Below are 27995 nucleotides of genomic sequence, written 5' to 3'. Positions count from 1 at the left end.
ACCAGATTTCATCCATTCCAAATAGGATTTTTAACTTTGCCACCTTTGCAATGCACATATAAAACTGAAACCAGTAATTTCAATAGTTTCAGGTATAACCAATTATAAAACCTTTAGTTTTAAATTGAAGCTTTATTGCTTTAGATTATAGTAATCATCCATACAGTTGGCATTACGACTGAAAACAATAATAGTACAATAATTATGGTACAATACACAATTATAGCAGGAAGCATTTACAATTCGGCAAATTATTTTACAACTTCAGCAATTTTTGTAAATAACAGAGCACAAGGGAGGAAGTGCACACTCCCTCTCGTTATGACACGATATCTTCCATCATCACTCAAGTTTTTCTCTTTCATCCCGATGCCTCGCAACTCATCCTCCCATTTCAGCTAGCAGCCGCCAACGCTGGTGACTGATGTCCTGGTGCGGGTCCGCTGCGTCGATAAGCAGACAGGGCTCAGCCAGTCTGCGAAAGCGCCAGTTGATCTCTTCGTCATTTAGTGATTAAGTCAGCGGTTACAGCAATTCAATCAATGTCTCGCTGCCTCGCATCCACTCTCTCTCTCTCCCCCAAGCACCTGTCCTTTCCTCCACTCTTCATCATACACTCGCACTCTATTGCCCTCCCTCCCCCGGCCCCTGGCCGGTCTCAGTCCGCCCCTCCCTCCCCCTCCCCTCGCGAGAAGTGCGCCAGCAGAGTGTCCAGGTCGCGGCGGTCGGCGGCCGCGTACAGCGAGCTTTCTCCCATCATGCTCAGCGCCATCCGCAGCGTGGACCAGATGTTGTCGGACATCATGGCGGCCGCGGCTCCTGCTCCCCGCCCGGCGCCGCTCTCGCCCTCCCCGGCCGCTTGCCTCTGCAGAGATAAGGCCTCCAGGAAGTGCTCCACTGCCTCTCTGTGACACGCGCACATGGAGAGAACACAGGAGGAGTCAATGCTCTGACTCACACTTCATTCAGTACATTGTTAGATATTAGGAATACTGATATTGTGAGATATCAGGCACTGTTAGATATTAGGTATACTTATATTAGGTATATAATTACAAAATAAAGCTTGGCTAGTAACTCCATTCACCAGGTGACCTTGTGGTAATGGCACTGTGTACTGTAAAAATGATTAGAACATAAGACTATGCGATAACGAGAGCAGGCCATTCAGCCAGTCTGAGCTCGTCTATCCTCTACAGCTAGCGAGCATCCAGCACCGCGTCAAGATCAGACTTGAATACCCTGAGGGTGTCTGCCTCTGCTATAATGGCAAGCGGTTCCACACACTGATGACTCTGTGTAAAAAAAATATAAAAAAATACTTCCTGATATCTGTGTGGAATTTCCCTCTGCAAATTACACCCATGTCCCTTGACAGAATTTAACATGCACAGTCGTTTGTAATCTACTTTTGTTAAACCATTTTCTGAATTTAAAAAGCTCCATAATACCCCTTTAGTATTTTATTTTTTTACTAAACATGAGAAGATTAAGAATCTTCATTCTTTCGATGAATAGATCGCCGTCTCTCACCGGTGAGCACCCAGGTTAACACAGCTGATGCCCAGGTTGTATCGGCTGCGGACGAAGCCGGGCTGCAGTTCCAGAGCCCTCCTGTAGGCGGCGACAGCCTCCTCTGACCGGCTTCCATTCGCCAGGGTGGCACCGAGCTTGTTCCACAACAGATAATCCTGAAGTGAGACAGGGAGGAGAAATCACAAGGGGGTGGAGGCCTAATAGCTGTATACTAACTGCCACTCCTTAAGACATAAAATGTATCTTTAATGGTTTAGTAGACATTTTACATTTTTTTAAAAAACGTATTCCTTTTTTTTTTTTTTTTTTTTTTTTTTTAATCAAAACAGGAACCAAAGCACATTTAAACACAGACGTTTACAAAAAATTACGAAACATAATGACACTCAAGGGGATAACATAGGAAAAACATAATTTGCAAATCAATGATACATGTATCGATAATAACACTCACAAAGACAATAATCGTCTTTATATCCTTAAGACATAAAAGGGAAGTGAAAGAGAGAGAAGCAAACGCTTGCCTGTGGGGTCACGGAGAGGGCCGCAGTGAAGCAGTCCACGGCCTTGTCGTACTCCCCGCTCAGGTTGAACAGGACCCCCAGGCCACACTGCAGCTGAGGGTCCACGCGGGCGGGGTCAGAGGCCGCCGCGCTCAGGAAGAGAGACTGTACCTCAGTGAACAGGGACCTGGGGGACAGAGAGGGAGAGGAGAGTTAATGTCTCTCACGCAAATTCCAATCATCGCTGGTAGATTTATTTTGTTCTATAAATTAAACAAAGAAAGAAAAAGAGGGCAGAAAAAACAAAATAATGTAATGGCAAGAAGCTGGCATGTTCTATATTTAATGGGGTTTACTTTAGAAGAAGCTAACCTTTATTAAAGTCACCAACTATCAAATGCAACCAAAACATGAATATACAATGCACCTAAATATATTATGTCAGAATTGCACATTTTGTAGCCAACGGCAGCAGTTTATGGAAAACATACGGCACCTACAAAATTGCAACCTCTGCACATTTATGCTTGCACCGAGCTTTGTAGCACTGCACTACAATGACCTTTCACCCAGAGATTACGCTCTCCAGATAAGTGAACTAAAGGGAACCAGGGCACAGTACACCAGATGCACAGGAAATATCAAAGATGTACTTCTGGTGTAGACTAAAGGGTAATTACACCCTAGATCACCTTAGCTGTAAACATATTTGTACGCCTACTTTATAATTAAACATTTTCATCCATGCTGACAGATCGACTGGTAAAAAACACCTTGGTGCCGCCCTCTAACTTTTGAAAAATGCTTTCTGCATTCCACTGTGGCCCCGCCCCAAATGTGATAGAGTACCTCTTTGGAGGCACTATTACATCATGTAGATGTCAATCTGTACAAATTAATTTTCATATGGAATACTTTATGCAAATGAGATGGACACACCTAGTCCACCCACTCCAGGACGCATTTTCCAAAATAGCGTAGTAGGCGGAGCCAGGCAGAAACAGTGAGTGCAATTACTTTTTACATATGCAATCAGTTATTACTCACTCAGGGAGTAGTGATCCAAACCTCTCCCTCTCCTTCTCCCTCTCCCTCCCGCCATCCGTCTCTCTCTCTCGTTCCGACTGCTCCAGTATGTGCCGGTACTTGGGGTTGTGCTTCAGCCAATCACGCAGAGTCTCACAGGCCTGCCTGTGCAGCGATTCGTTGGTGAAGCTGACGGACAGCGCCATTAAGGCCGTCAGGTTGTCATTCTTCAGCTCTATACACCTGAGAGAGGAAGAGAGATGAGGGAAAGGAGAAGAGTGAGATTCGCTGCAAAAAGGCTCCCCAGAAATGAAATGGGAAATAAACACCCAAATGGAGATGTGAATTTGTTCTTCATGTTTGTTGTGTTTTTATATCAGGCTTTATCATTGACAGTTATACCTACAATTACAATGTAGTCACGTCCAAATATAAGCGGTATTCCAATTACAAAAATGGAAATCACATTATGGACGATTTACAATGTATAACTTTGAAAGTTTTATGAGCATTACATGGGATCTCAGAGTAAGAATCTCTCCAACGATTGTGCACATTCAATACATGGAAACTCAAACAGCAATTCATGGGCTTCAGACTATTTTTATACGGCCTATGGCTTCAGACCAGATGCCGCAGCTGCTGTTTGCTACACTTGCCTGCGGAGGGCGCTGATAGCAGCAAATTCCTGCTCGTTTTCTGCCTGACAAGTTCCCAGATACTGCCACGCCTGAGAGAAAGAGAGCGAGAGGTACAGAGAGTGGGAGAGAAATAAAGAGAAAGAAGAGAGAGCGAGAGGTACAGAGAGTGGGAGAGAAATAAAGAGAAAGAAGAGAGAGAGGTAGAATTAGTCAAACATGTTTAAAAGCAGGACAGACAGTAGTAAGGACAGCAGGGCCCTGGTCTCACCAGCTGGTTTTCCGGTTCCCTCTGCACGGCGCTTTCGAAAAGTCGTACCGCTCCTGGTATGTCCCCGGCCTCCATTCGCCGTACCCCCTCGCTCAGGGGGTCCTGGTGCGAAAGGTACGGGTTGTCCTCCTCAAACTGGTAACCCTGACAACGGCCGCAGAGGGAGAAATCTTACGCGCGCAATTTTATCATTTTCAGTAATGTCTGCCTCACCGGTGTGAACAGCGGAGACAGTCTCCAGGGACGGAGGGTGACTGACAGCCTATGGAGATTGGGGACAGCAGACACCTCTGACCTCCTGAGAGCAGGAGCAGGTAGGGGCAGGCACCTTGTCATAGGAGCCGCTCAGCAGCTGGTCGAAGTCGGACAGCCAGGGGTGACTCTCGGCGTCTCGCTTGGCCATTTCCTCCCATTCCTGCTGCAGCTTTTCCCAGAAGTCCACGTCGCTCTGGCGCGGAAGGAAGCCCGGGTTAGTCAGCGTTCCCAGCAACCTCAGCGCTCGTCCGTGTCATTTTTAACTATTTTTGTTTAACGGATTTCAATTTTTTGAAAAGGATGAACAAAAAAAAACAACAAAGAAACTGTACACGGCCATGTCGAAATCACTTATTTTAAAAGTATTTACTCATGTTCCCGCTCCCATGAAAGGGTGCACTGATCTGCCCCCTTCCTTTTTCTGTTCGCTCTGTTGGCACTGAGCCTTTTCACAAAATGTTCCTGTACTTGCAGAAGCTACCAGCTCTTCCTGTTCCCGTGTTGTACATTGCCAAATTTTTAAAAAACCACTCTCCTGTGCTGACATCCAGTGTATACCAAAGACACATCCAGGTCTCAACAAGCAAATTCCACAGTTGCTTTTTCCCCCTTTTGAGTGTCTCCAGATTAGGGTGCAATCTTTGAACAAGATAGTCCTGAAACAGTCGAGCAGGACCGAGCCTAAACGGACTAAGACAACACCCATTCGAATCAAATGAACACCAAAAACGTGATGGCGAGTCCACAGGTCCGTCAAAAAGTAGGGTGCAAGAAAGCTGCCATTATTTCACCTTCGACTGGTAAAAATGCGGCTTTTGTGACCGAAGCAGAACCGCAGGGGGCTTTCGATGCTAAAGAACGGGGAGGAGAAGCGGAGGAGGTCGGCGGCGGCTCTCCAGAACAGCCCGCGCTCCGCCGCGCCGGCAGAGGACATGTCAGCGACGACGCCCGTCTGTGCGTACGATCGGTGTTTCCCGATCTCCAAACACATCGTTTTTAGTTTGTTTTTTTTGCCGTTTGCTGGGGCTCGTTGCCGTTTATGCAGGATGCAAAATGCATCTGCTCCCAAGGGCCTTCAGCAATATGCCATTCAAATGTCATTCCGCACCGCTCAGGTGTGGGGGAAGAAAGGGTGTGAGGCAGTTAAATGCCGTCTGCTTCCTGCCCTCCAGATATGCGACATTATGCAGCCTTCCATAAGGTGCAGCTCACAAAATGCAACTACACTACACAGAATCCTACTATACCAACAAAGAACTGACGCAAGACCTGATATTTTGTTGAAAAACGGGATCACTTGGGGAAAAAACCCTATTCCACCCCACTCCACCCCCGCCCCCCCAGTCAATCACTGAGGACGTCACTCCATCCTCTTCCTCCTATCAACAGCCCTATTAACCAGCATGGCTCCCACTGCTCTTAAGAGGGCCTGCGCCACTCAACAGAACCACTCTGAACCCAGCAAGCGTACACAAACACAGACCCGTCTCCCTCCTCTCATCTTCATTTGAAATTCTCCAGAGCACAGTCTGCAGCCAACGGTCTCTCCACCCCCGGCAGAACAACATCCTCAACCCCAGCAACGTGGGCTTCAGGCCTGGCGACTCCACTGAGACTGTGCTACTCAGTCACATTAGTAGACTACACAACACAGTCCAACCAGGCCTCTCTGTTCAGCCTCCTCTTTCCAGCTGTCTGTCCTGTCTCTTCAATCATCCACCTTTTCACAATTAAAAATTCAGTGTTCCTATTTAAAAAAAAAAAAAAACCTAACCCTTCTTCTCCATTTATTTTATGTCTTGAGGCAGGCAGGTTGACTGTGCTTCCTTCGCCGTAACTTTGCCTATATATAGGTCTACTCGGAGGTTTGCTTACCGTGTTAAACGCATTCTTCCACGTCAAGTTGGCCAAAATGTCCGTCAAATGGCTAAATTGTAAAATTCCACTTTCTTTCCTCCCACTCAGTGCACTAACCGGCTTCAATCATGAAGTTAAAAATGACCCATCCTTTTTCCGTCTTTGTCTCACCTCCACGGCAGCTTTGGCCTGCTGGAAATCTGGTCCTGAGGTTGTGAACTCATCTACCCATGATTCCACAGACTCTGCTGATACCTGGGGAACAAATGGGAAAAGAGGTGACAGAGGCTACTTTTTTGCATTGCATTGCAAGTGCGCGCGCACACACACACACACACACAGTGACACGACACAAACATCCTTTGACAGTAAACTCACAGAGAAACAGAGGGAGAGAGGTATGGGGGGGTGGATGAAAGGGGGAGGGGCCGACCACAGAGAACCTGAGACTCTCTCCTTCTTTCCCTTCCTTCCTTTCTACCTACATGTGGCGGGTGGTCTACATGGTCTACACCTGGTCTAAACAAGCTTTACTGAAAGGGGCACTATGGTTATTGCCATTCTGTTAAGCAACTGCTATAACACTGCAGTTAGTGCAGACAATCTTTGCACCAGCGTATCTTTGAAAGCAAAGGCGAAATAAAAAAAAAAGCAAATAATGAAAATGTACAAGCACATAAAAAGCTCTACCAAAAGCTCTATCAAACAAACTGTGCTTTCAGGAGGTACACATGACAATGCAAAACAAAAAAAAAACTTTTTTTTTCTTCAAATAATAATAACACTACTCACAAGCTGCTAAATCACAGTGCCCAGCAGGGGGCGTCCTACCTGCCTGAGGACAGTAGCCCACTGCTGTGCATGATTAGCCTTAATTTTGTCACTCTTCTCTCTGCCCTCTTGAGTTTCCACTTGCACAGGCCCCCCCTGAGTCTTTTCCAGGAACTTTAGTAGCAGTGGTGAGGGAGGGGAGGGTGCATTTTGGGAGTGTGTGGCAGTATCATTACATGGCCGGGGTGAGGTTGGCACAGGTAGTGGATGGGTGGGTTTAGTAAGGATGGAGGGGGTCGAAAAATGAGATAAAGGGGGGAAATTGGATGCAGGACAAATGAGAAGGGCCACTCTGTTGGTTAGATACAGTTGAGCAGCAATCACATTTAAAAAAAAGCAAAAGAAGAGGTTCTACTATTGGCTCGCTCACTGAAGGGCTCCACAGCTCTGAGGAAGCCAAGCTGTAATACTGGGAAAGTCATTTCACCATTCTCCTCGCTTTATGCAGCAACAGCCTTCGTATCGGTTAAACCATTTCCTCTCTGGAGAATGACTCTGTGGTTTGCCATTAGCTTACCGAGGCATTGTATCACTGTATGAGCAAGACTACATTAATGCACAGAAATACAAGCACTCAACTGGTATCCAGCTGGAACAATTAAATAATCTTGTTAGTTTCAAGATATGTCTTCTGATACTTTAGAACCTAATAATGGGTTTCAGTTTTCCAGTTTGCTGGATTAGCCAACTGAAATTGTGTCACTGGCTGGCTAGTGGGTTTTCTGTTAAACTGGCTTAGTGCGTAACCTGTCGCACAAATCAGCATGCTAGTTTTATGAAAATGATTTTGCTGAGCCAAAATGGAGGAACCTGAGCCAAAATGGAAAGAAAAGATTGCTCCAGTTTCCTGATGCACTCTGCGTTTGTGCGTCCTTGCAGTTGGGGTCCTACCTGGTTGATGTTGGAGGCCCAGTGCTGAGCCTCCTTGGCCTGAGCTCTATCTGTGTTCAGTTTGCCTGCTCTGTCCTCCACTGTCACACTTCCCTCGCCAATCTGCCTAATAAACCGCAGGAACTACACAACAGACAACAACAACACAACAACGGCAATTACACGACTATAGCTAGTGGCTAACTACATCGACGTACAAACATCTCTGGAACTCGTTTTCACATCAAACAGAGTATGCACGGCTACAGCTTCAAAAGAAAGCCTCGCTATGGGAGATACAGAAGAGGTAGGGAAGAGAGAGATGCAAAAAGGACATACACACACAGAGAAAATGAACACACACAGAGACAAAATGGAAACCCACAGACATACACAAACTCAATGAAAAGAAAAATGAACTCACTTCAGTATTCTGTAATTTGGGGTCATCGACCTTAGCGAGAAGCTCATTGGCTGTCTGCTTTAGCTCCTCCCCTGGCTGATACTCCTGTGTCCTGGGAGATTCAGCGGAGTGAGAGGGAGCCTTAAAAGACTGATGCTAAATAGAAAACAGCCCTGAAGCCTTTTCAGCTGGAGTAAAACTTCCCATCACCTTTAACCCCATCCTTTCCGTGTCACATTTCCCTCCAAATAATTTTGAATTCCACTCACTGTATTCACATTATTCTAGAAGCGAAAGGGGCCCAATCAGTGTACGCACGCAAGATCAGGAAGGATTCAGAACCTAAAGTGTCAAATTCAAGGGCAGAAAACAGTGGCTGGAGTCCCTGCCAGTGTGGTCCCTCACTACCCTCCCTTTCAGTTTCCTCAAGGCCTCCCTGTCTCCTGTGCTAATGCTCCTGTCCCTCTCTCTCTGACTCTGCCTCCCTTGGTGTCAACGCTTTCTCTCACCATTCTCTGTCTTGCTCCCTCTCGCCCAAGTCCCCAAGCCACAGCTTCTCCTCAGACTGCTCCAGATACTCCTCTGCCCAGCGGCCAGGGTCTGAGAAATAGGACAACAAAGTCAAAAGGATGCACACACACACACACACACACACACGTGCATACGCAAAGGCACATACATACACACACACATACGTACAATCACACATACACAAACCCATGTACACACACATGTACACAAACCCCCATACGCGCACACATGCGTACGTGCACACACACACACACAGATGGTTTGTGTGTCGATTCCCTACAGAACCAAAACAATCAAGCCAGTCTTTGAATCTGTGGATAAACACTCACCTGATCACAATGACTGAACAAGTCAGCAAGAACAGTGCACTTTTAAATGTCAATAGTAACTCTGAACTGTAGAAAAAGTTTCAGCTCATTCTCAAGCTATGTTGCAAGGTAACATAATCATTCCAGCAGCAGAAAGTGTTTGTCTGTGACAAATGAGAGCAAATAGGATTTAACCCAGTAGTTGAGGCCAGTGTGAGTGCGTGTGCCCAGATAGAGCCTAAAATAAATAAAACAAGAACATACAGTATACCTGTAAATAAACAAATAAAACAAAGAGACCATGCCTGTTGCATCAGTGATGAACTCTCTGGTCCAATCGGAGTCGGCCGCATCACCGAGCCCCAGCTGTCCGGATGAAGAGGTGGATTCTGGGGCAGACAAAAACTCCGCGGCCCAATCACCCGACAGCGCCAGAGCCGCCACACCTGGAGCTGATCACAAAACGGTAAACGTCACACTGCGGGTGTAAAAGGTGGTGTAAGGAGGTAAACGGTGGTGTAAGGAGGTAAAAGGTGGTGTAAAATCAGTGTAAGGAGGTAAACGGTGGTGTAAAAGCAGTGTAAGGAGGTAAACGGTGGTGTAAAAGCAGTGTAAGAAGGTAAACGGTGGTTTAAAATCAGTGTAAGGAGGTAAACGGTGGTGTAAAAGCAGTGTAAGGAGGTAAACGGTGGTGTAAAAGCAGTGTAAGGAGGTAAACGGTGGTGTAAAATCAGTGTAAGGAGGTAAACGGTGGTTTAAAATCAGTGTAAGGAGGTAAACGGTGGTTTAAAAGCAGTGTAAGGAGGTAAACGGTGGTGTAAGGAGGTAAACGGTGGTGTAAAATCAGTGTAAGGAGGTAAACGGTGGTGTAAAAGCAGTGTAAGGAGGTAAACGGTGGTGTAAAATCAGTGTAAGGAGGTAAACGGTGGTGTAAAATCAGTGTAAGGAGGTAAACGGTGGTGTAAAATCAGTGTAAGGAGGTAAACGGTGGGGTAAAAGCAGTGTAAGGAGGTAAACGGTCAACAGAAAGCACAAGTGAGCGGGGTGCAGGCCTGTGACAAAGCGGAGGCGCACCTCTCTGCGGCGCCTGCCTGTAGCTCTGCTGGTCTATCTGCTGCATCTCCTCCAGCAGCTGGCCCATGTCGAAGCTGTGAGGGGGCCTCGGGGGGGCCTGCAGGAACTCGCTCACCAACTGGGCATTGAAACGGCACAGGGAGGGGCGCACGGTTACCGTCAGCGCGCCAGTACAATCGGCTTGGAGAACAACCGCGTAAGTATCAGTCCAGTTTTTAGCACCGTGTCCGTTCTGGCAGCCATGTTGCAGAATCGTGTGACCGAATCGCAGGCTAAGATTGCATTATCTAGTTATCAAGTTAATCCAAGGCATGTTAGAGGACTTTTATTGAAAGAATACACTATTAATATACTGACCTCCTCCTCAGTAGCAATCTCAATTGGAGTGGGGGGTATCTATGAAAAAAGAAGGCAAACAGGAGCTATTATGATGACTTTCCCCTGTGTGGATTAATAAAGTTCAATTCAAGACACAATGGTTTCTGGAATACTAGGTCAATAAAATATTATTGACATATTTTAGCAGCATAGTAACTGTGGTGACATTTGTCAAATTCATGGAGGAAGCATGAATAAGTGCAACATATCCACAACTTGCATTGAGATAGGAAGGATGCAACAAAATAAAAATAAGGTTAATAATAATAATAATAATAATAATAATAAGGTTGTAAAGTTGGAATACTTACAGCAGGTGACGCCCGATGCCTCCAAGCCCCGCCCTCTTGAGTCATTTGATTGGTAAGCTTCATGAGAGGATTGGCTGCCCCACACTCCGCCTCCACAAGCTCCCGCATCGCCATGGCAACACAGGGCAATCCCAAATCCCAGGGCAGAGCTCAGACTGGTCCGTGGGGCGAGCCAATCAAAATGTGGAACTTTTAAGACAAAACATGAGAGAAACCATATTTACTGAACAGATGGTTTTACTGAATAATTTCCTGGTGACTTGTAACAACCATCTAGGTAACGGTGTTTCTGAAGGGATTTCAGATGGTTTTATTGAACTGAATTCATTTCCGGGTGACTTTGTTGCAACCATCTAGGGGTATATAAAATTCAGAGGCAAATGAAAAACACATGAACAGTGACAGAAAGTGACAGCGGAGATAGAGTAGAACAGACAAACACCTGGAAAGGATAAAAGAAAAACAACCCAAAGAACATAGCCTGCAAACCAGACCAAAAAACCAACAGAACTTTAATGACAGAGTAATCCTGGAAACAAGCACACAGATAGGTTAAGACAATGCAAAGATATTAATAATGTGGCAGATTATTATCAACATATATTCAGACTATATTATACCACCGCGATGTTCAGCATCTACACACAGGGCTGTAAGGGCACAACAACAGGCGGTTCAAAAACGGGCGGTTCACACACACGCGCACACACGCACACACGCACACACACAAAAGAGAACACAGGAATTCTGCCTGCAAAATAGGCCTAACGTGCTAGACCTGAAATGAATCCTGTGGTCATGGACACATTCTGGTTTTCTAAATTATTACACAGGATATGAAATGATGTTAAAAAAGGCACGATCAGCACTAATCGGGCAGACCGCATAGCTTGAGGAGACAGGCTTCACATTGGGAAGTGGGATTTAGGAGCTAGCCAGCTAACTTTTGTAAATATTTTGAAAGAACTCAAGCTTTTGCCTAATCAAATTTCATCCAGTTTAAAGCATTTCCTTTTCCAAAAGCTAGCTGGCTAGCTCCTTAATCCCACTGGTGCATCTCACTCAGAAGAATTACCACTTCTTACTGACTGACAGTGGAAAAGTAAGGTGCAACCGTAGTGTAAACTGCACTGAACTACATTAGAAACACAACACAGTAAAGAACCTTATAATTGTGTAATGGGCTGCAATGTCAGTTCCCTAACAAATGTGACTACTCTTCATTAATCAATTACAATTACTGACACTTTTATCCAGCACAGACACAAAGTCTGGTCTACAAAACAATGCAATGATATGTTACAGGAATATTAAGTAATGCATTAAACTAAACTCAAATTTAAACCACAAATCTTTTAGTCAAAGAAAACATATTCCGCACGGCTTAATGACTGACAGTCGGAAGGTAGTGAACAATCAAAAGTCAATTTTTATAATGCATAACTTGAACAAAACCATATTTTGGGTACAATGCTGTGACTTCTGGAAAGTCTCTTTGCTAAAAGTTGTACTTCACCAGAAGTGCCAGATTTCTGATTAGCTAATGAAACAATAGCCTATACGTACAAATGCCTGTAATGTAATGTAACGTAGATATGTGCGTCGCATTCTGCGATTAGACAACACAATTGCAGAGGTAACAGACAGATCATTCGTTTGAGAAATGACCTCTTCAGTTGGGTCAACTCAAAAACCAGATTGTCGTCTTGTATCATTCTGGTTCTGTGTTCTGACAAAAACAGTGAGTTACGATTGGTATTTAGAAACAGCTCAAACACGAAACATGTCTAGCTAGCAAGCTCACCAAGCACTCTTGCCACTGTCCGTAGGAAATATGTTTTGCGCTTAACACATTAGTCTACGTTAGCTACAGCGTTAGGTAGCAAGTTAGCCGGCAATTGCTTTTGCTTCCATATTGACAGCTAAATCTAGCATGACGTCCCATAAAAAATGTCGCTTGCTAGCCAGCTACATGCAACTAACTGTCTTTATCAATTAACGTTAGACAAATGCTAAGTGCCTGAACGAACTATCTAGCTAGCCAACTATCTGGGACAAACGTTGGCAAACTAACCAGCTAGCTAACTGCTTAGTTACACACTCCACACATGCATGGCAAGCTAACCAGCAATATGAGACTGATTAACTTGCTAACAGTTAACTAACTAGCTAGCTAGCTTGTTCAACCATGACATGTAGAAAGAGAAAAAAATTGAAAGCAAACGTGTAGGTAGTTATCTGGTGTAGCTATAGTCTATTTAGCTAAATTACATGAACGTTAGCTAACGTTATCTAGCTAAACACAACTCACCACTCACACTGTCGACAATCCTTGTCTCTTTCCTCTGTCTCAGCAACTAGCTACCTATATCTAGATATAATCTCCAACAGGGCGTCTTTTTCTGAGTCTCTGTCTGCCTGTCTTTATTTTCTTAACGCTCTCGATAGCCAGCTCCACATAAACTACAAGACAGAGTCACTTAGCTAGCTGGCTAACTAGCTAATCCTTTCATAGTATTCAGAGACGATACTTGCGCGTGGTAACTATCACATGAAAATATGGAAACGATTGAATATACGCAATTTGCGTAGAGGATCGACCTCTTAGTCTGCGTCTGACGCCAGACCGTATTGGTCTAGGGTCTTTGTTCACAGATATCAGACTGTGCAGATTTATTTTTGTTCAGCGGTTTATATAGATATGCTTATTTTACCACCAGTGTTCACTGTCAGTGCATTAAAATGTAATAATCTGTGCAACAATGCTTGCGAACGCACAGTTCACGTTGCAGAGCTACATAGTTAGCTACATTAGCTAGTGTAAATATTAACTCAACGTTATTGGCGTAACAGCTCCATGCTGGAATCTGTGTGGGTTTGCGACATGTCCTTGGGACATATGGGACGTGGAAAATTGGGGGTCTAACTTTGGAAGTGCGACAAGATTTGCGTAGTTGCATACACGACGCAGTATATTATTAGCTCAAAGGTTAAAGCCCTGGACTTCTGTCGGCCTTCCTTTTCTCCAGTGTAAATGTGTTTGACACATTAACTTACTGTCAGTTTGCCACAACAGTACACTGTTCTGGTTTACGTCTAAGTTAATTCTGAATATAACAGTATAGTTAGCGGGGCCAGCCCTACAAACGCGAATGTCTGTGACTGAGTGACTGAGTGAGTGATGAAGTTACACCATTGGTTGGCAGGATCACGTGTGTTAGGTCCAGCCATATACTAGGTTTTGACCTGGTCTTGTTTCAAGCATGGTTTAGTGGTAGATAATGTAATCGTATGCACAGTTTTTTGATCAAATTGCTTAAAAGCAGTCATTGGTAAGGTAAGGTAAGGTTAGTTTGTCCATAACACTCTTACAACAGGCGATAGGCTGAAACAATGTGTTAAATTTAGTATCTGGCTGAAATGAAAACCTGTATGCACATATATCTTCCATTTTCTAGGGCTAAATACCCAAAGATGTTGAGTACGATGGGGTGTCCTGAAGAATGCGTGGAACAATGGGCCACAGTAAAACATTTTTTACCATGGTTAAAACAGAATTATGGCCAAAAAAAAAGTTTTGTACTGTTTCTACTTTCCTGTATTTCAAAATGAAAACATACACTCAAACATACACACACACAGCCAAAATGTATAATTTAGGAGGCATTCCCCCTAAACTAAGGAGCATAAAACACAAGATTTAGGTTGTGAGATACACAGCTCAATAGAGACACATCGGAATGTAGCTTTGTGTCAATCTACACCCCACATTGTAGTCTCCATCAAGGCACACATTAAACACAATGCTTCAAAAAAAAATTTAAAAAAAACTTTTGGCAATTAAGAAGAGATGACTCAATCTTACTCCTTGGGGACCCTAGAGTTGACACTAGAGTTGAGAAATGTTTGCTTACTGCAGTATGACACAGAATATTGCGGTAAAATTCCAAACGCAACATGCTGACATCATCCTAATGTTTTTATTATGAATTTGTAATGGGAATTTGACAGTTATTAATAATATTTGGTCAATATCATCCATGTCACAATAAATGATTCCTGTATCAATAATTCTAGTTAATATTGCAATAATAATATAGTAATAATAAAATAAGTTATTAATGCAGTTTTGTCATTCTTAACATTACACTGGAAAACAACAGGCTTTATTTACTGACAGATTATCACTGTACACTGACACAGACAGAGAGCTAGAGGATGAGACAGTGGAAAAATGGAGGGATGTACAAAGAACAAAAGAGAGAGGGGACAGAAAATGGGGGTGAAATGGTATTTTTGAACAGATAAAGAAGGGAAAGAAAGAAACGGCAAGAGACAGAAGAGCATTTTCATGCTAAAGAGAGAGAGAGACAGAGAGCGAGAGAGAGAGAGGAGAACAAATCATCACAACATTGTGTCTCTCAGTTCACTGTGATCAAAATATGAACAATTTAATTACAGAGTTAAACACACAAATTAAATTACACGCAACAAGCTAGTTTCTTATTATAATAATTACCATGATTATTACCATTATTATCATCACCATCACTACAGTTGTTTCTGTGACCATTAAAGTAGATTAGAGTGTAAAAAATATATATATCTTCACAATTTATTGTAATAGAACTCCTCGGTTTGTTTTAGCACAGCAGAAAAAATACAACTTCCCATAATAATAATAATAATAATAATAATAATAATGTGTTTCGTATTTACAGAAATTTCAGTACAATCAAGACGGCCCAAGCTGAGCTGACATTCTAAATATAGCAGATGTGGTATTGTGTTGTGAGCCGCTGTATAGCAGACAGGCTTTGTGGTGAATGTGAATCAGCTGTGCACTGAGAGGCTCTGGAGTGCCCGCTTTCTGTAGCAACGGTGGTGTCAATCATCGACAGGCAAATTAGCATTGTTTTGCCCTCTGTCTTTATTTAGTGGAGTATTGTGTTGGGGGAGTAAAGGAATGTTAAATATAGATTGTGCAGCAAAGAGAACCCTCTAGTCAAGAACCGTGTTTACAAAGCAGGTAATGATCTAGCTTTTTTTTCTCTTTTCTTTTATTTACCTGCTAGACTATGCACAATTTAATTGGTCTCTGAGTATATCTAGGGTGTGTTTATGGTGTAAATGTGATGCATTTATTTATAGATACATGTTTTTTTGTTGAGGTGGTTTGTTATGGAATGCATTGTGAAATACCTTTCATGTTGTGGAGTATTTGCTTTTTTACTGTTGTGCCGGATCTATTTTCTCCAGAAACTTCGTCTTGGTGATTTCGCATTGAGGCTAACGGCATGGTAAAGCACAAAGTAGCAAATACATATTTGGCCCTTTTTCAGTCAAGAGGTCTGCATTACGATTAGGTGGTCAATAGTTGTGCAGTAATAATGTGTGGGTGAAGGCTGAATGCACCGGAGTGCTACTGAGTAGTGCAGTATATATTGTGCACGGTGTTTGTGAGCTTACATTCTACAGATAGGTGTGTGGTGATTTAAAAATGCGCAGAGCCAGGTGTTCGTAGTGCTGTGCAGTCAGTGAAGAAGCTGTGTGCTAATTGGCTCAGTAACGCCTGGGAGGGCCATCCCTCCCTTCTTTCTTGATGATGATTCGCTGATCATCGCTGGCATCACCAGGTGAGTCCACCACTTCTTCGTCCTCCTCGCCTTCTCCCTCTGTGTCTCCCGATGTCCCCATGCGAGACTCATAGGTCTGAGAGAAACAAGACACCATCAGCAGACTGCAAATGCACATTCTCTATACCACAGCAAGTACAGACAAAGAAGGAGAGATGCACACACAGGTGGACACACAAACATAAGTTTGGCATAAAATCTGTTCACTGTTTTGCTGAATTTGTATGCTGGTTTTACCTCCATGGGGTTGACAATGATGGTGAGTGCAGAGTCATCCCATTGGCTGCTACCATCCTTTGAACCGCCCCTGTCCCCATCACCGCGGCGATGGATGGAGCGAATTCGGAACACGCCCAGGATCACCATGACAACCAAGAACCCCACGCAGACCATAATGATCACTGTGGCTGCTCCTGGTACCACTGAGACAGGAAAAAGAGAGAGATAGAGCACCACGGTAACTCATGAAGACAGAAGCTTGAGGAAGTGTGTCAATTTAAAGAGAAAGAGAGACATACAGACTGAGAGACAGACAGGTACCAGATGCTGGATGCAGACTGGAGAGTGAGTGGTAAAAACTCAAACAAACAAATATGCAAACAGAGAGAGAGACATTTTCCAGAGTTGAGAAAAGAGCCAAGGGGTGCCAATATGTGGACAACTAGTTGAGTTAAGGACAGACAAAAACACAGAGAGAAACATAGACAGGCAATGGACTTGGCGTGACGACTAAGAGAATCTGTCGCAAAAAGAGGCGTGCGGACACACGAACAGACAGGCAGACGTACCAGAGTTGCGATGTGGGTTGGGTAGGGTGTGTCCACTGAGCTCTCCTGAGTGGTGAGAAGGGTGCAGGAATTGCTGTTGTGAGGCCAGGAGGTGTGAGGGGTGATACAGACTGTCTAGAGAGTGCAGGAAATTCACCTGAGAGAAAGAGGAGTGTTAACACTACAGCACCACAGAAAGACCCCAAAACAACATGGCCGCCAATCTAACTTTGATGCACACTGATCTAATTAACAGTACAGAGGTCAGGTCATAATTCCATTGGTGTACCTATTTCTGAGGTAATTACTCATGAACTCTGCAGCACTAGAACCAGCTAAGTCAACAAAACTTTGAGCAGTTAATGCAGGGTTTACCTCTAACGTGAGCTCATTGCTTGTGTACCGTCCGTTCATCTCTGAGCAGGACAGACGGAATCGTCTCTCGAAGCGGGCGGAGCCTTTGGCCAGCCGGTAGCGAATGGACCGGAGAACGTCCTCGTACACTGAGATAGACTCAGCTCCTGAGAGAGAGAGAGAGAGAGAGAGCAAAAGAAAAAGAGAGAGGGCGAGGAGGGGAATAATTAACATTTCACAAAAAAATCAGACTGAAAATTTTTGAGAGAATTTAGGGTCTTAATTCACATATAAAAGATGATTTGATATGTTCGTGATACATTATTTGCATATACAGTAGTTTTGAATATCAACTGTAAAAAATCGCTGCTGGGGGCTCTAAGAGAAGGACAGTTTATTTGACATGAATCTTTTTTTGTCCCTCAAGCTGAATTCGAGCCACATTAACTCAAATTCCACTTTATACAGCTGAGTGCCAAAAAAAAGAAACAATGCAGCAATTTAAGAATTTTAGGATGACCAGTCCCCAGAGTGCATTCAGATGCAATCAGACACTCTTCATAGTAGTGAAACGTCTCCGATGCTATTGAACCAGCCCAAGCATTACACAGACGATGGCTGCCTAAGCTCATGTTTTTTTTGTTTCGTCTCATAACAATTGAGAGTAGGTGAATCAACAGCTCCTATGCCAGCAAATGATTTCAAGCCTCATATAACTCTACGTGTAGGATGGCACCTATTTCTCATTTTCAGCCATTTATCATACATTTCTTCCTGAGAACAAATGTGCCGTAGCAATATATAACAACAAACGTATTTCAAGACGGCATAATTCTGCTGAATATGGACTGTAGTATATAAAAGCAAAGGCAAATGTAGATACACACGCAGGCCGATAGTTTGTACCTGTAACAGTTAAATAAGCTGTTGTGTTGATGATGTCCAGTCCCTTCTCTCGTAATGATTCCGTGTCCACAAGAAGCTCCTCCCACTCTGGGTTTAACTCCTCCCCCAAGGGCTGGACTTCACAGCTGTCCAGTGTATGGGCCACTGCATCTGACATGAGCGCTGAGAGAGAGACAGACAGACAGCTTATTGTTATTATTACTATTTTTATTGTTATTTTTTATATATTTATATTTATTTTATATATGTATATTTATTCTTTTTTATTCTTTGCCAGTGTTATTTGCTTTGATTATTGTCCTTGTAACTGTTATGACAATTAAATTATTGTGACAAACATGCAAGATTTGGCAATATGCACTGCAAAATATGCCATGACAATAAAGCATTTAAACTGAACCGAAATTGAAATAGTCTGAGAGAGAGTGAGTGGGAGAGAGGTTTCAACCAGACAGAGACAAACACAGGTGTATCCAGAGGACCTCTCACAAAAAGGCACACTGAACCTGCCAAATATGGCAGCCAAGCTGTGGAATAGCTGCTCGCTAATGAGTGAGAAACCTGCAGTAACTGCAGATTCACTGTTTGCGCGGTCCAAATAGCAGCCTGGGCACTCGTTAATGGATCGGAGTCAACGACGAGGTTGGAGCTAAATCCATTTCCTGGAGAGAACAGACCCCCGCGAGCGTGTGTGAGGCACGCCGCGGCTCTTCAGGAACACGCCGCATGCTAATTATTTCTCTAATTCCGTCTCTGTTTAGCCCTGCTGCCCACTGCCGGGGCTGTGCCGGTGAGTAATTTGGATCGGCAGACATGACTCAGCGGTCTGTGGGGGAGCTGGGATGGGGGTGTGCGGGGGGGTGGGGGGGGGGGTGCATGCACGGACTCACCCCCTCCCTCCATGCCTTGCACGGCAGTGTTGACGGCGTGGGAGAGCGAGCACACGATCCTCAGCTCTGGGAACAGGGCCACCCCGCGGGGCCCTTCAAACTCGGGAGCCGGCCGTGCCAGGTGGGGCCCCACCCCGGAGAGGGAGATGAGCGGGGCGTCGGGCTGGAGGACCACCAGGTAGCCCTCCAGCTGCCTGAGAGACAGACAGCCCTCCTCACTGAAACACCTGGACAGGCAGAGGAAGGAAAACAGAGTGTGAAAATCCCACACGGAGAAGTGCACACTGAGCTGCCTCCAACTGGCGAGCCTGCGTGATGCGCACAGAAATAGCATGTACCCAGCTCAGGCCAAAGACTCGCGACACAACCAGCTGCAACTGGCGACCCTTTGCAACATTCTAAAATTCGCCAACTGCGATTAGACAGCTTGAATCGCCTGCAATGGCGAGCGGCGGCATCAGACGCTCTGAGACGGGTCGATCGCGCTGCTGCAGCTCCTCTCAGCAAACATTCTAAACGGTTTTGTTGCGTCACAAATCTTTGGTCTGAAGTAGGCTTAATGCCGTATCTGCAATTTGAGCACAGGTCAGCGGTAAATTCACGAAGCTTAAGTCCAGCAGCTCTGGAGAGGCAGACGGACAGCCTTAATGAGTCGTTTACCCTCAGTGTGTGGCGTGAACATGGACGCCACGGACAACGTTGGCAGAATGCGTTGGCAGATGGCTAATCCAAGTGGCCTCACCTGAGGGAGGTGGTGAGTTTGAGGGGCCGAACCCCCGGCGTGGCGAAGCGAAGGGAGTTTCTGTACGTGACCTGCTGTACCGCGCGGTTGAAGCTTTCGATGTCGTCCCCTTCCAGGACCAGCACAGACTGACTGGGGTTCACGTGCACCTAAGAGAGAGAGACAGGGCGTGACAATGAGCAGTCACTGCAGTCACTGCATTGGAGACTGAGCTGCGCAGTCACTGCATTGGAGAGTGAGCTGCGGAGTCACTGCACTGGAGACTGAGCTGCGCAGTCACTGCATTGGAGACTGAGCTGCGGAGTCACTGCATTGGAGACTGAGCTGCGCAGTCACTGCATTGGAGACTGAGCTGCGCAGTCACTGCATTGGAGACTGAGCTGCGCAGTCACTGCATTGGAGACTGAGCTGCGCAGTCACTGCATTGGACACTGAGCTGCGCAGTCACTGCGTTGCAGGAATGCACGTAACGCCTCTCACAGCACATTCCACAGGAGGCTGCAGCCCTGCTCCTGGAGAGCCGCAGGCCGTGTTGCCTTTTGTTTTCCCTTTTAAATCAGCCACCCATCCGGTCCTGTCAACCCAGGTCAGGTAATTCAACTGTATACTGGTTTTTTTTTTGTCAGTTAAGTACTGAGTAATAACAAAAGCCGGCACACCCTGCAGCTCTGCGGGACTGCTATGTTGCACTACGCGTTCCATATCAGGCAGCTCTGACGTCACAGTCAGTGTCTTTTTTTTTTTTAAACACAAGCTCGTCACCTTCATTCCTGAGCCCAGAGTCTCCAGGTCGCCGAAGTCCAGCCCCTCCCTGCAGGCGTACAGGCACTCCACCACGCTGTGAGGCTCCACGCTTCCGGAACGCACCGTCACCCCGGAGAGCAGGCCTCGGTAACCCCCCGCGTACCTCCCTGCAGGCCACAGAGGGGGAAACACACAGAGCGGCTCTGTCTGGGCGGCCCGAGCAGCACGGCGGTGGCGGTGGCGGTGGCGGTGGCAGTGGTGGCGGCGGGGCGGATACGAACAGGGACGCGTGCCGACATGGCGGAGGCGAAGGCTCACCTGTGTCCCGGCCCTCGGGGATGCTGTTGTTCACGATGTCTTTCTGCTTCTGCTCGGGCTCTGCCAGGGGGAGGGATGTTAACATTATTCATCGCAGCGGGACTCGTATCGGCGCGCAAATTAATGAGGAATTTCAGGGGTAATTAGCGGACCTTCCTGCTACCTACTGCGTAATCAAGAACGATCTCACAGTCTGACACGCCGAGAAGCCTGCTGTTTCATTACAAATGAATGACAGTCATTGATTTAGCTGGCTGGCTGACTGACTGAGATCATCTCAGTAGAAAAATCTATTTGTCTGAATGACATTAAAACCTTCCACGATTTTCTCAGCAGCAGACTGACTATCGCCAATGTTGGCGCCATACGTTATTCTGTGTGGTTGCGGTTCGATTGATAGGTACCCCAGCATGCGCCAATGACCAATCGCTGACGTGGGGCGGGACTGGGAATGGCTCCGTTGTCATGGATAAGTGCAGGGTCAAAGGTCACGCCGTCGACGTACAAAGTGACAGAGGGGTACTGGACACTGAGGGAGAGGTGGTGCCACTCACTGTCACACACCTGAGAGAGACGGAGAGAGAGGGTCGGTGACAGGCAGAAAGGCAGAGCATGCAATACACCACCCGGAGGACTGACAGAGAGAGAGAGCAGCCAGACCTTGTTATTGACACTCCAGCTCATGTCAATAATCCCCTCAAATGAGACCTCTAAGCCTGCTTATACAAGCTGCAGCTGTAAACAGAGCAATCCCTGAGAAACCAGTAAGCCCACTCCAGATCACTTAACCCCGCGCACGTCCATTTCGCCCCCTCCCCGCCCCCCACCTCCCCACTACTCGCAGTCCGCCCACGCTGGTGCTCCTGGAGTACCTGCTCCAGCTTCCACAGGAACTTAACAGGGCGAGCGGCAGCGACATCCGGCCAGTAGAACAGGGACAGCCGACACCCATGCACAGACAGAGAGAAGTGTGAGAAGGAGTCATCTGAGAGAGAGAGGGAGAGAAAAGGTGGGGGGGATGAAAGAGAGGGGGGGATGAGAGAGAGCACTATTACTTAAAAATAGGATAGATGTGTTATTTTTATCATGCTATTTGACAGACGCGTCTATGTGGGTTGACTTGACGAGCAGTAGAAATTACAGTGTAGACAAGGAATATGCAAATTAGCAAGATACTCGCAGGATAACCCACAGCATAAAAGGACCTAAACGGCAACACAATCAGCCCAGCTCAAATTAACTCACAAGGTGTAACTCATACGGTAAACAAATTGTGACATTGAGCAGACAGAAGGGAAGCGATAGGCTGTCAGGCCACGACTAACGTAATCGTTACATTCTGAATACCAAACAGGTTATGCACGTAACGTTACAGGAATACTCCACACCTGTGCCTTTACGAGTTTTTCTGTCATTCAAGATGTGGATTAATTGCCGTGACTAACCATTCCTGGCAGTGCTGCACACAATGGTCTCTTCTTCCCTGCGTGTCCCTCTGGCCTGATTAGCTGGGGGTTGAGTGTTAGCCCCTCCCCTTCGCATCCATAATTGGAGGGTGAAGTGGTCTCCGGGCACTGCAGCAGCCACTGAATCGGGAACCACGGCAACGTGCGTCGAACCATTGAAGGAGAACACAAGCGACGAATCGGGGGAAGGGAGAGTGGGGAGGCTTGCTGTCCAATTGGCTGCCGGGGAAGGGGGTGGGAGCAGGTCTACCTCCCCCCTCACTGCACCTGGAGGGACAGGGGAAGCCAAAAATTTTTCCAGCCACACAAACTGTAATGTTTCTGTTAAAACGATGCAAAAGATCTAATGTTTAAAAAATAGGACTGTGTATAATTAGCTTGATGGCTAATTAATAACAGATTACTTGCTGACAGCAGGAATATTTACATTGCTTTATCTTTTCTCCAGGGTCACCAGGGACCGCCCTCTTGGAATAAGAATAGATTCACTCACCACACAGCCTGCGCACCGATCTGTCAGAGTAGCTGTCTCTGTCGCACCCCTTCCCAATATGGCCAGTCTGCAGCTCTACGGTGGCCTGGATGTTCCAAACAGTCTCTTCGCAGGTCTCCAAGTGCAGGCTGGGGAACAGGGGAATGCTGCCAGACCCAGGGGTGTACTCCACCCGCTTCGACCATCCTTGAGGAAAGCAGAGCGTTCCCAACGGTCATCTCTACAGCCTGCAGCGAGCCTAGCAAGGCTACGTTAGCATACTGTGATCAGGGCTGCTTGCGGTGATAGTGACAGTGAGCTAGCTGTTTGCAATAGATCTATTTGTTAAATGTAGCAGGAACCACGCTAACCTCATTAGCTGTACCAGAGTTAGCTGAAAGCTAAAAGCTCATTTTCAGCTGCGGGCCCTCGAGCAGAAAGCCCTAGCGTGCAGGAGACAGTCGGGCAGTTATTTACCCATCCAGCCAGGCCTGCAGGAGGGCTTGACGGTCACGATGACCTGGGCGTCCGCCTGGGCGCGGTTCTTGCCGCAGTCGAACGCGGTCACCCAGAAGCTGTGAAGGCGCTGTCGCTTGGAGTCCAGAGGCTCGGTGTTCTTAATGTTGCCTGCGATTGAAGAGCAACGATGGGGTTAACAGAGACAATGAGAGCCGGGCCTAGGAAAGACAATGAAGGGCCATTCACATGAGGCCGTCAAACAATGCCGCTGTGCTACCCCTAGCCCAGCTTGACCCACAGCATAGAAGAATTTCACCTCACCCACAGACACTTAAAGACCTCATTCACCGAAGCAATGGAAAGTCACTGCACAATCTAGTTTCATCAGTCTCACGACAACTGCTGATTGTTCATCGTCCAATCAGGCCAAGAGATGCGTGTGAAAACCATGGCTACGCAGCCATTATGGAAGTGCGGAAATGAAGTGGAAGCGGAACAGCGGGTCCCTGTCTCCTACCGTCATTGTCAATCGCAAAGGGCACATTGGGAGTGATGATGTCATAGAAGCAGATCTGGCTGTACTGTGGGGAGCAGTCTGCATCCAGCGCCTCCACCCTAACGATGCGGTCGAACAGACGCCCCTCCGGCACGGACGCCTCGTACCGCCGCTCCACAAACACGGGGGAGAACTCGTTTACATCATTGACACGCACGTGAACAGTGGCCCTGGGGGGGGGGGGGGGGGGGGAAGAGAGAGAGATCACACCTGCAGAGCTAATGAGACAAAGAGTTACTGAATCTCTCGAAGGATTTCAGCTCTAATACTGAGGTTCAATAAGCCTCACATGACACTGTGATCTTCTGAGGCACCTGTTGTGCAGTATTAGATACAAAATTACAGCTTATTTTTAAAATACTGTCACCCATATACACCAACACCCATTCACAATCAGCGATCAATTAAGTTCTCTGGGAATTGTAGTTTTTCCTCACTTGTGTGATTTCTTGCTGTTGACCCCGTCAGGACCTTCCCCGCAGTCGTATGCCTGGATGGTGAAGCTGTGCTCCCGTTGGCTCTCACAGTCCAAAGGCTCTTTGGCACGGACCAGGCCCTCCCCCGTCGACCGATCCAGGACCACAGCCTCAAACTGAGCCCCACCTGAGGTGCCACTGTGCACCCTGAACCCACAAATCTCTCCTACCGTGGACAGAGGAGGAAGTAGGTTTATACAGGTAAAAGCATACCATTATTACACATAGCTACAGAGAGAGAGAGAGTGAGAGAGAGAGAGAGAGAGAGAGAGAGAGAGAGAGAATGGGTAGAATGGGCGAGAGGATATGACAATAAAGTGCAATAAAGTATAAGGTACAGTTGCAGGAAAGGACACTGCAGTCCATCACAGACAGGCATTTATGTAACGCTGAAAGATGGCTACCTGCGTAGTGTAGAGGGGCATCCTTGTCCAGGGCAAAGAGCGGGGGATTCAGAAGCACAGTGTTGTCGTTCTCCATCACGATCCCCTGGTACTCCGTCTCGATCCATGGCTTATGCTTATTGGCTGCGCGAAATGGGGAACCAAGGAGATGCCATTCAGCAGACCGACCCTCACAAACTGGGCAGGGATCAAGCAATTTGCCACAGGCTGGAGAACCTCAGAACAGGTGCCAATCCACACCTGGGACTGATTAGTCGAATAATTCAGGAAGGGAACATTTCAACTGGCCGTGCTCCAATCCCAGAGTTAAATACCGCATCATATAAATATTTGGCGCTCGCAAGAGAGATGGAGCAGTTGGCATTCTCAGAACTGTATCTGTTCCTCACTTACAATGGCAACAAATAGGAACTTGTGAAAGCTTATGCAGAACAACAATAAATATGCATGACACACTGCAAGCAAAATAATAGCACAAGAGAAACGTTTTAAAAAATGCAGATGCCATTGATTCTTCCGGCAGATTATTCTGTTTAAAATGCAGCTGAAGTATAGAGCCATGAAATGAAAACTATATCCTTTGTGAAGTTGGCAATGAGGTGGGGGGTGGATTTGCCTGTGGACAGGCCTGGGTGACCTACATACTGCACTGCATATAACCACACGGATACAAGCCTACCTGTGGTCTTCTCTCAGACTGAAATCACTGTACGTCTTTCACGTGCCGGATTTTCCTTGTGGTATAACTGAGTCCAGCCAAGCTCATACTAATCTCCGGATGAGGAAGCCCGTGGTTGGAGAAATCAGGAAACCGGCTGATGCTAACTCAGCAAACATCACAATACGCATTTCTTTCTGTCTGCCTGAAAATGTCATCCTCCTTTTCCCTTCACTTTTCCCCCATATTCAATCCATCTCTTTTTCAACCATCTATCTCTCGTCCTCCCTCTCTCTCTCACTCACTGACAAGCAACGCAATATTAATCTGAACATCTGGCCCAGGGATTACACACAGGATTACATATTGAAATACATCACTTTTGATCTCTCTCTCTCCCTCTCTCTGTCCCACTTTATTTTTTCTTTTCCTGTTACTGCATATGCTTCTTTCTCTTCCTCTTTTAGACTTTTCTTCCCCGTCGTTTGCCTATTTTCCTCCCGTAGTTTCTGCACTGGCAGTAAGTAAAAATATGATGGTCAGAAAAAATAAGGGATTGATGCAGGACAGGCTTATCTCTGAATGCCACAGCACATATGCACATACACTCTGACAGGATATATGGAAGGTTTGATATCCATACCAATAGTGTTGCATATGAAATCATGGTATTATGGTATTAAGCTCTGATGTTATGATAAATGACCTAACACCAAACAAGCATTGTACAACTACAATAATTTAATTTGATATAAAACAACTAAATGATATATATATAATATAAAAAGACAATAGCAACCATTGTCATAGTAATAATTATGGTAATACTGATACTTTAAATAAATAAATAAATAAAAACTGACCTTTGTTGCTGTAGACACCCCAAGTCAAACACAGTAGGAGAAGGGAGAGGACACTGACCCTTTCCATCTGTAGTGGGATGGAAAGGGTAGAGGAGGGAGCAGGGTAAGAAATAAGCACGGCTACTGTAAATGAGTAGTGCATGGAAAGATGGGACAGATAGGCATGCATAAATTTAACCAACAACTTCAGATATCTAACAATTTCAGATATCTAATCCAAGTGAGAAAAACATTTTTTTAAATAATAATTATTGGAAAATAACATATCATACTATCTCACAATTCCTGTCACTACACACACACACACACAAAGTTTTAAAAGACTGATGCATATTCATAGTCTGAGATGGAGTAAATCAAACTGTAAATATACCAATGTAAATGACTGTAATGAAGTGCGATGAACAGGTCCGAGCCAACATACAGTTGGCCGCCAGGCATACCTGCATAAATGCAGGTGTGCATGTGCAAGTACTGCTACAAAGGGTTGCAGATGTGTCATCAAAATACAGAAATCACGACTATTTGCCTAAAATTTGATTTAAACAATCACGTTTAGGCTAGTATCTTTTTAACGAACGACGTTCATTTTCTAGTTATTCGTGGGCTAAATAGATAAAGAAACAGATCTAAAAACAGACACAGAAAAAAGACATATAGGCTGCATAGGCTATACTATATAGAGACAAGACATTAAATAAGCTGGGATAAACATATATAAACGCGTATATGCCACCGCATTCAGTGATTTTTAAAAAAAACATTTTTGATGGAATAAATGGGTTCGGCCACTTTTGACGGCAGCGGTCATTGCAGTTACAATAAGGCTTCAAAATGACTAACGTTTCTGGCAAAAAAAAAAAAAAAACCTAGAATCCTGGGGTTTCACAATACTGTAACGATTTTGGTACCCTGTACGTTTTCCTCTATCAGAGCATCAGTCTCACCTCTCGTCTGCCTCCCCTCTCCTTCTCCGCTTGATCGAGTTCAAATGACAGGTGAATGGAGTGATGTTGATATTAAGCAGTGTCTACGTTTAGATTTCAAACTGGAATGCGTATTCAGTGAGCACTGTCAGTTTGCCGTCCCCGTTTTCAGCAGACGTCGTGTGAAAACGACGATGCTGAGGTATCGATGCCACCTCCCTCTCCGTATCTCTACCCGCCCACACTGCGTCCTTCTCGCTCACCCCTCTGCTGTCCCCGTGTCTCTGTTCATGTACAGTATCAAAACAGTGTCGTCACAGTGCATTGATTAGGCTACACGCTCTCCCCAGTCAGTACTTGCGTACAACTATTTCGTTTCTTAATTGGTGCTCCGCACAATATTAATTTCCATTTTGCTTCCATTTACTGACAGGCAGTTTGGGAGCGACCTCCTCGTTTCCACACCACCCTACCTATCTCTTCTCTCCCCGCCCGGACTGCAAAATGACGTCAATTCGTCTCCCACCAGACTGATACAGGATTGCATGTAGCCTACGTCCAGTATG

General features: G+C 45.7%; 2 protein-coding genes across 5 annotated transcripts; both read right to left on the bottom strand.

Moving 5' to 3' along the window:
- Positions 1-112: 112 nt before the first annotated feature.
- Positions 113-13363, bottom strand: pex5 (peroxisomal biogenesis factor 5). 4 transcript variants are annotated; one of them, XM_035380565.1, is made up of 17 exons: positions 13104-13363; positions 10793-10981; positions 10461-10499; positions 10104-10221; positions 9335-9481; positions 8700-8790; positions 8212-8302; positions 7809-7931; positions 6918-7031; positions 6258-6341; positions 4303-4422; positions 3975-4118; positions 3725-3795; positions 3087-3308; positions 2061-2226; positions 1534-1691; positions 113-905 (listed from the first exon to the last, which is right to left on the bottom strand). In XM_035380565.1, exons 2-17 carry the CDS (start codon positions 10904-10906, stop codon positions 659-661), a joined length of 2049 nt encoding a protein of 682 aa, XP_035236456.1. In that variant the 5' UTR covers positions 10907-10981; positions 13104-13363; the 3' UTR covers positions 113-658. The 4 variants fall into 4 exon arrangements, with proteins under 4 accessions (XP_035236456.1, XP_035236430.1, XP_035236439.1 ...); XM_035380539.1 differs by lacking the exon at positions 6918-7031 and having other exon boundaries at positions 13104-13362; XM_035380548.1 differs by lacking the exon at positions 6918-7031 and having other exon boundaries at positions 13111-13362.
- A 1390-nt stretch (positions 13364-14753) lies between these two features.
- clstn3 (calsyntenin 3) lies at positions 14754-27922 on the bottom strand. Its single transcript, XM_035411105.1, has 19 exons — positions 27451-27922; positions 26504-26570; positions 24983-25105; positions 24540-24744; positions 24064-24272; positions 23565-23714; positions 23109-23294; positions 22595-22882; positions 22022-22134; positions 21554-21713; positions 21150-21209; positions 20850-20998; positions 20088-20236; positions 19346-19572; positions 18456-18617; positions 17571-17716; positions 17217-17352; positions 16666-16850; positions 14754-16504 (listed from the first exon to the last, which is right to left on the bottom strand). The coding sequence occupies exons 2-19, from the start codon at positions 26568-26570 to the stop codon at positions 16355-16357; spliced, it is 2865 nt and encodes a 954-aa protein (XP_035266996.1). The 5' UTR covers positions 27451-27922; the 3' UTR covers positions 14754-16354.
- Between the last annotated feature and the right edge of the window lie 73 nt (positions 27923-27995).

This window comes from Anguilla anguilla, chromosome 1 (assembly GCF_013347855.1).
Source record: "Anguilla anguilla isolate fAngAng1 chromosome 1, fAngAng1.pri, whole genome shotgun sequence".
NCBI lineage: Eukaryota > Metazoa > Chordata > Actinopteri > Anguilliformes > Anguillidae > Anguilla > Anguilla anguilla.
This window is presented reverse-complemented; position numbering and strand designations above follow the sequence as displayed.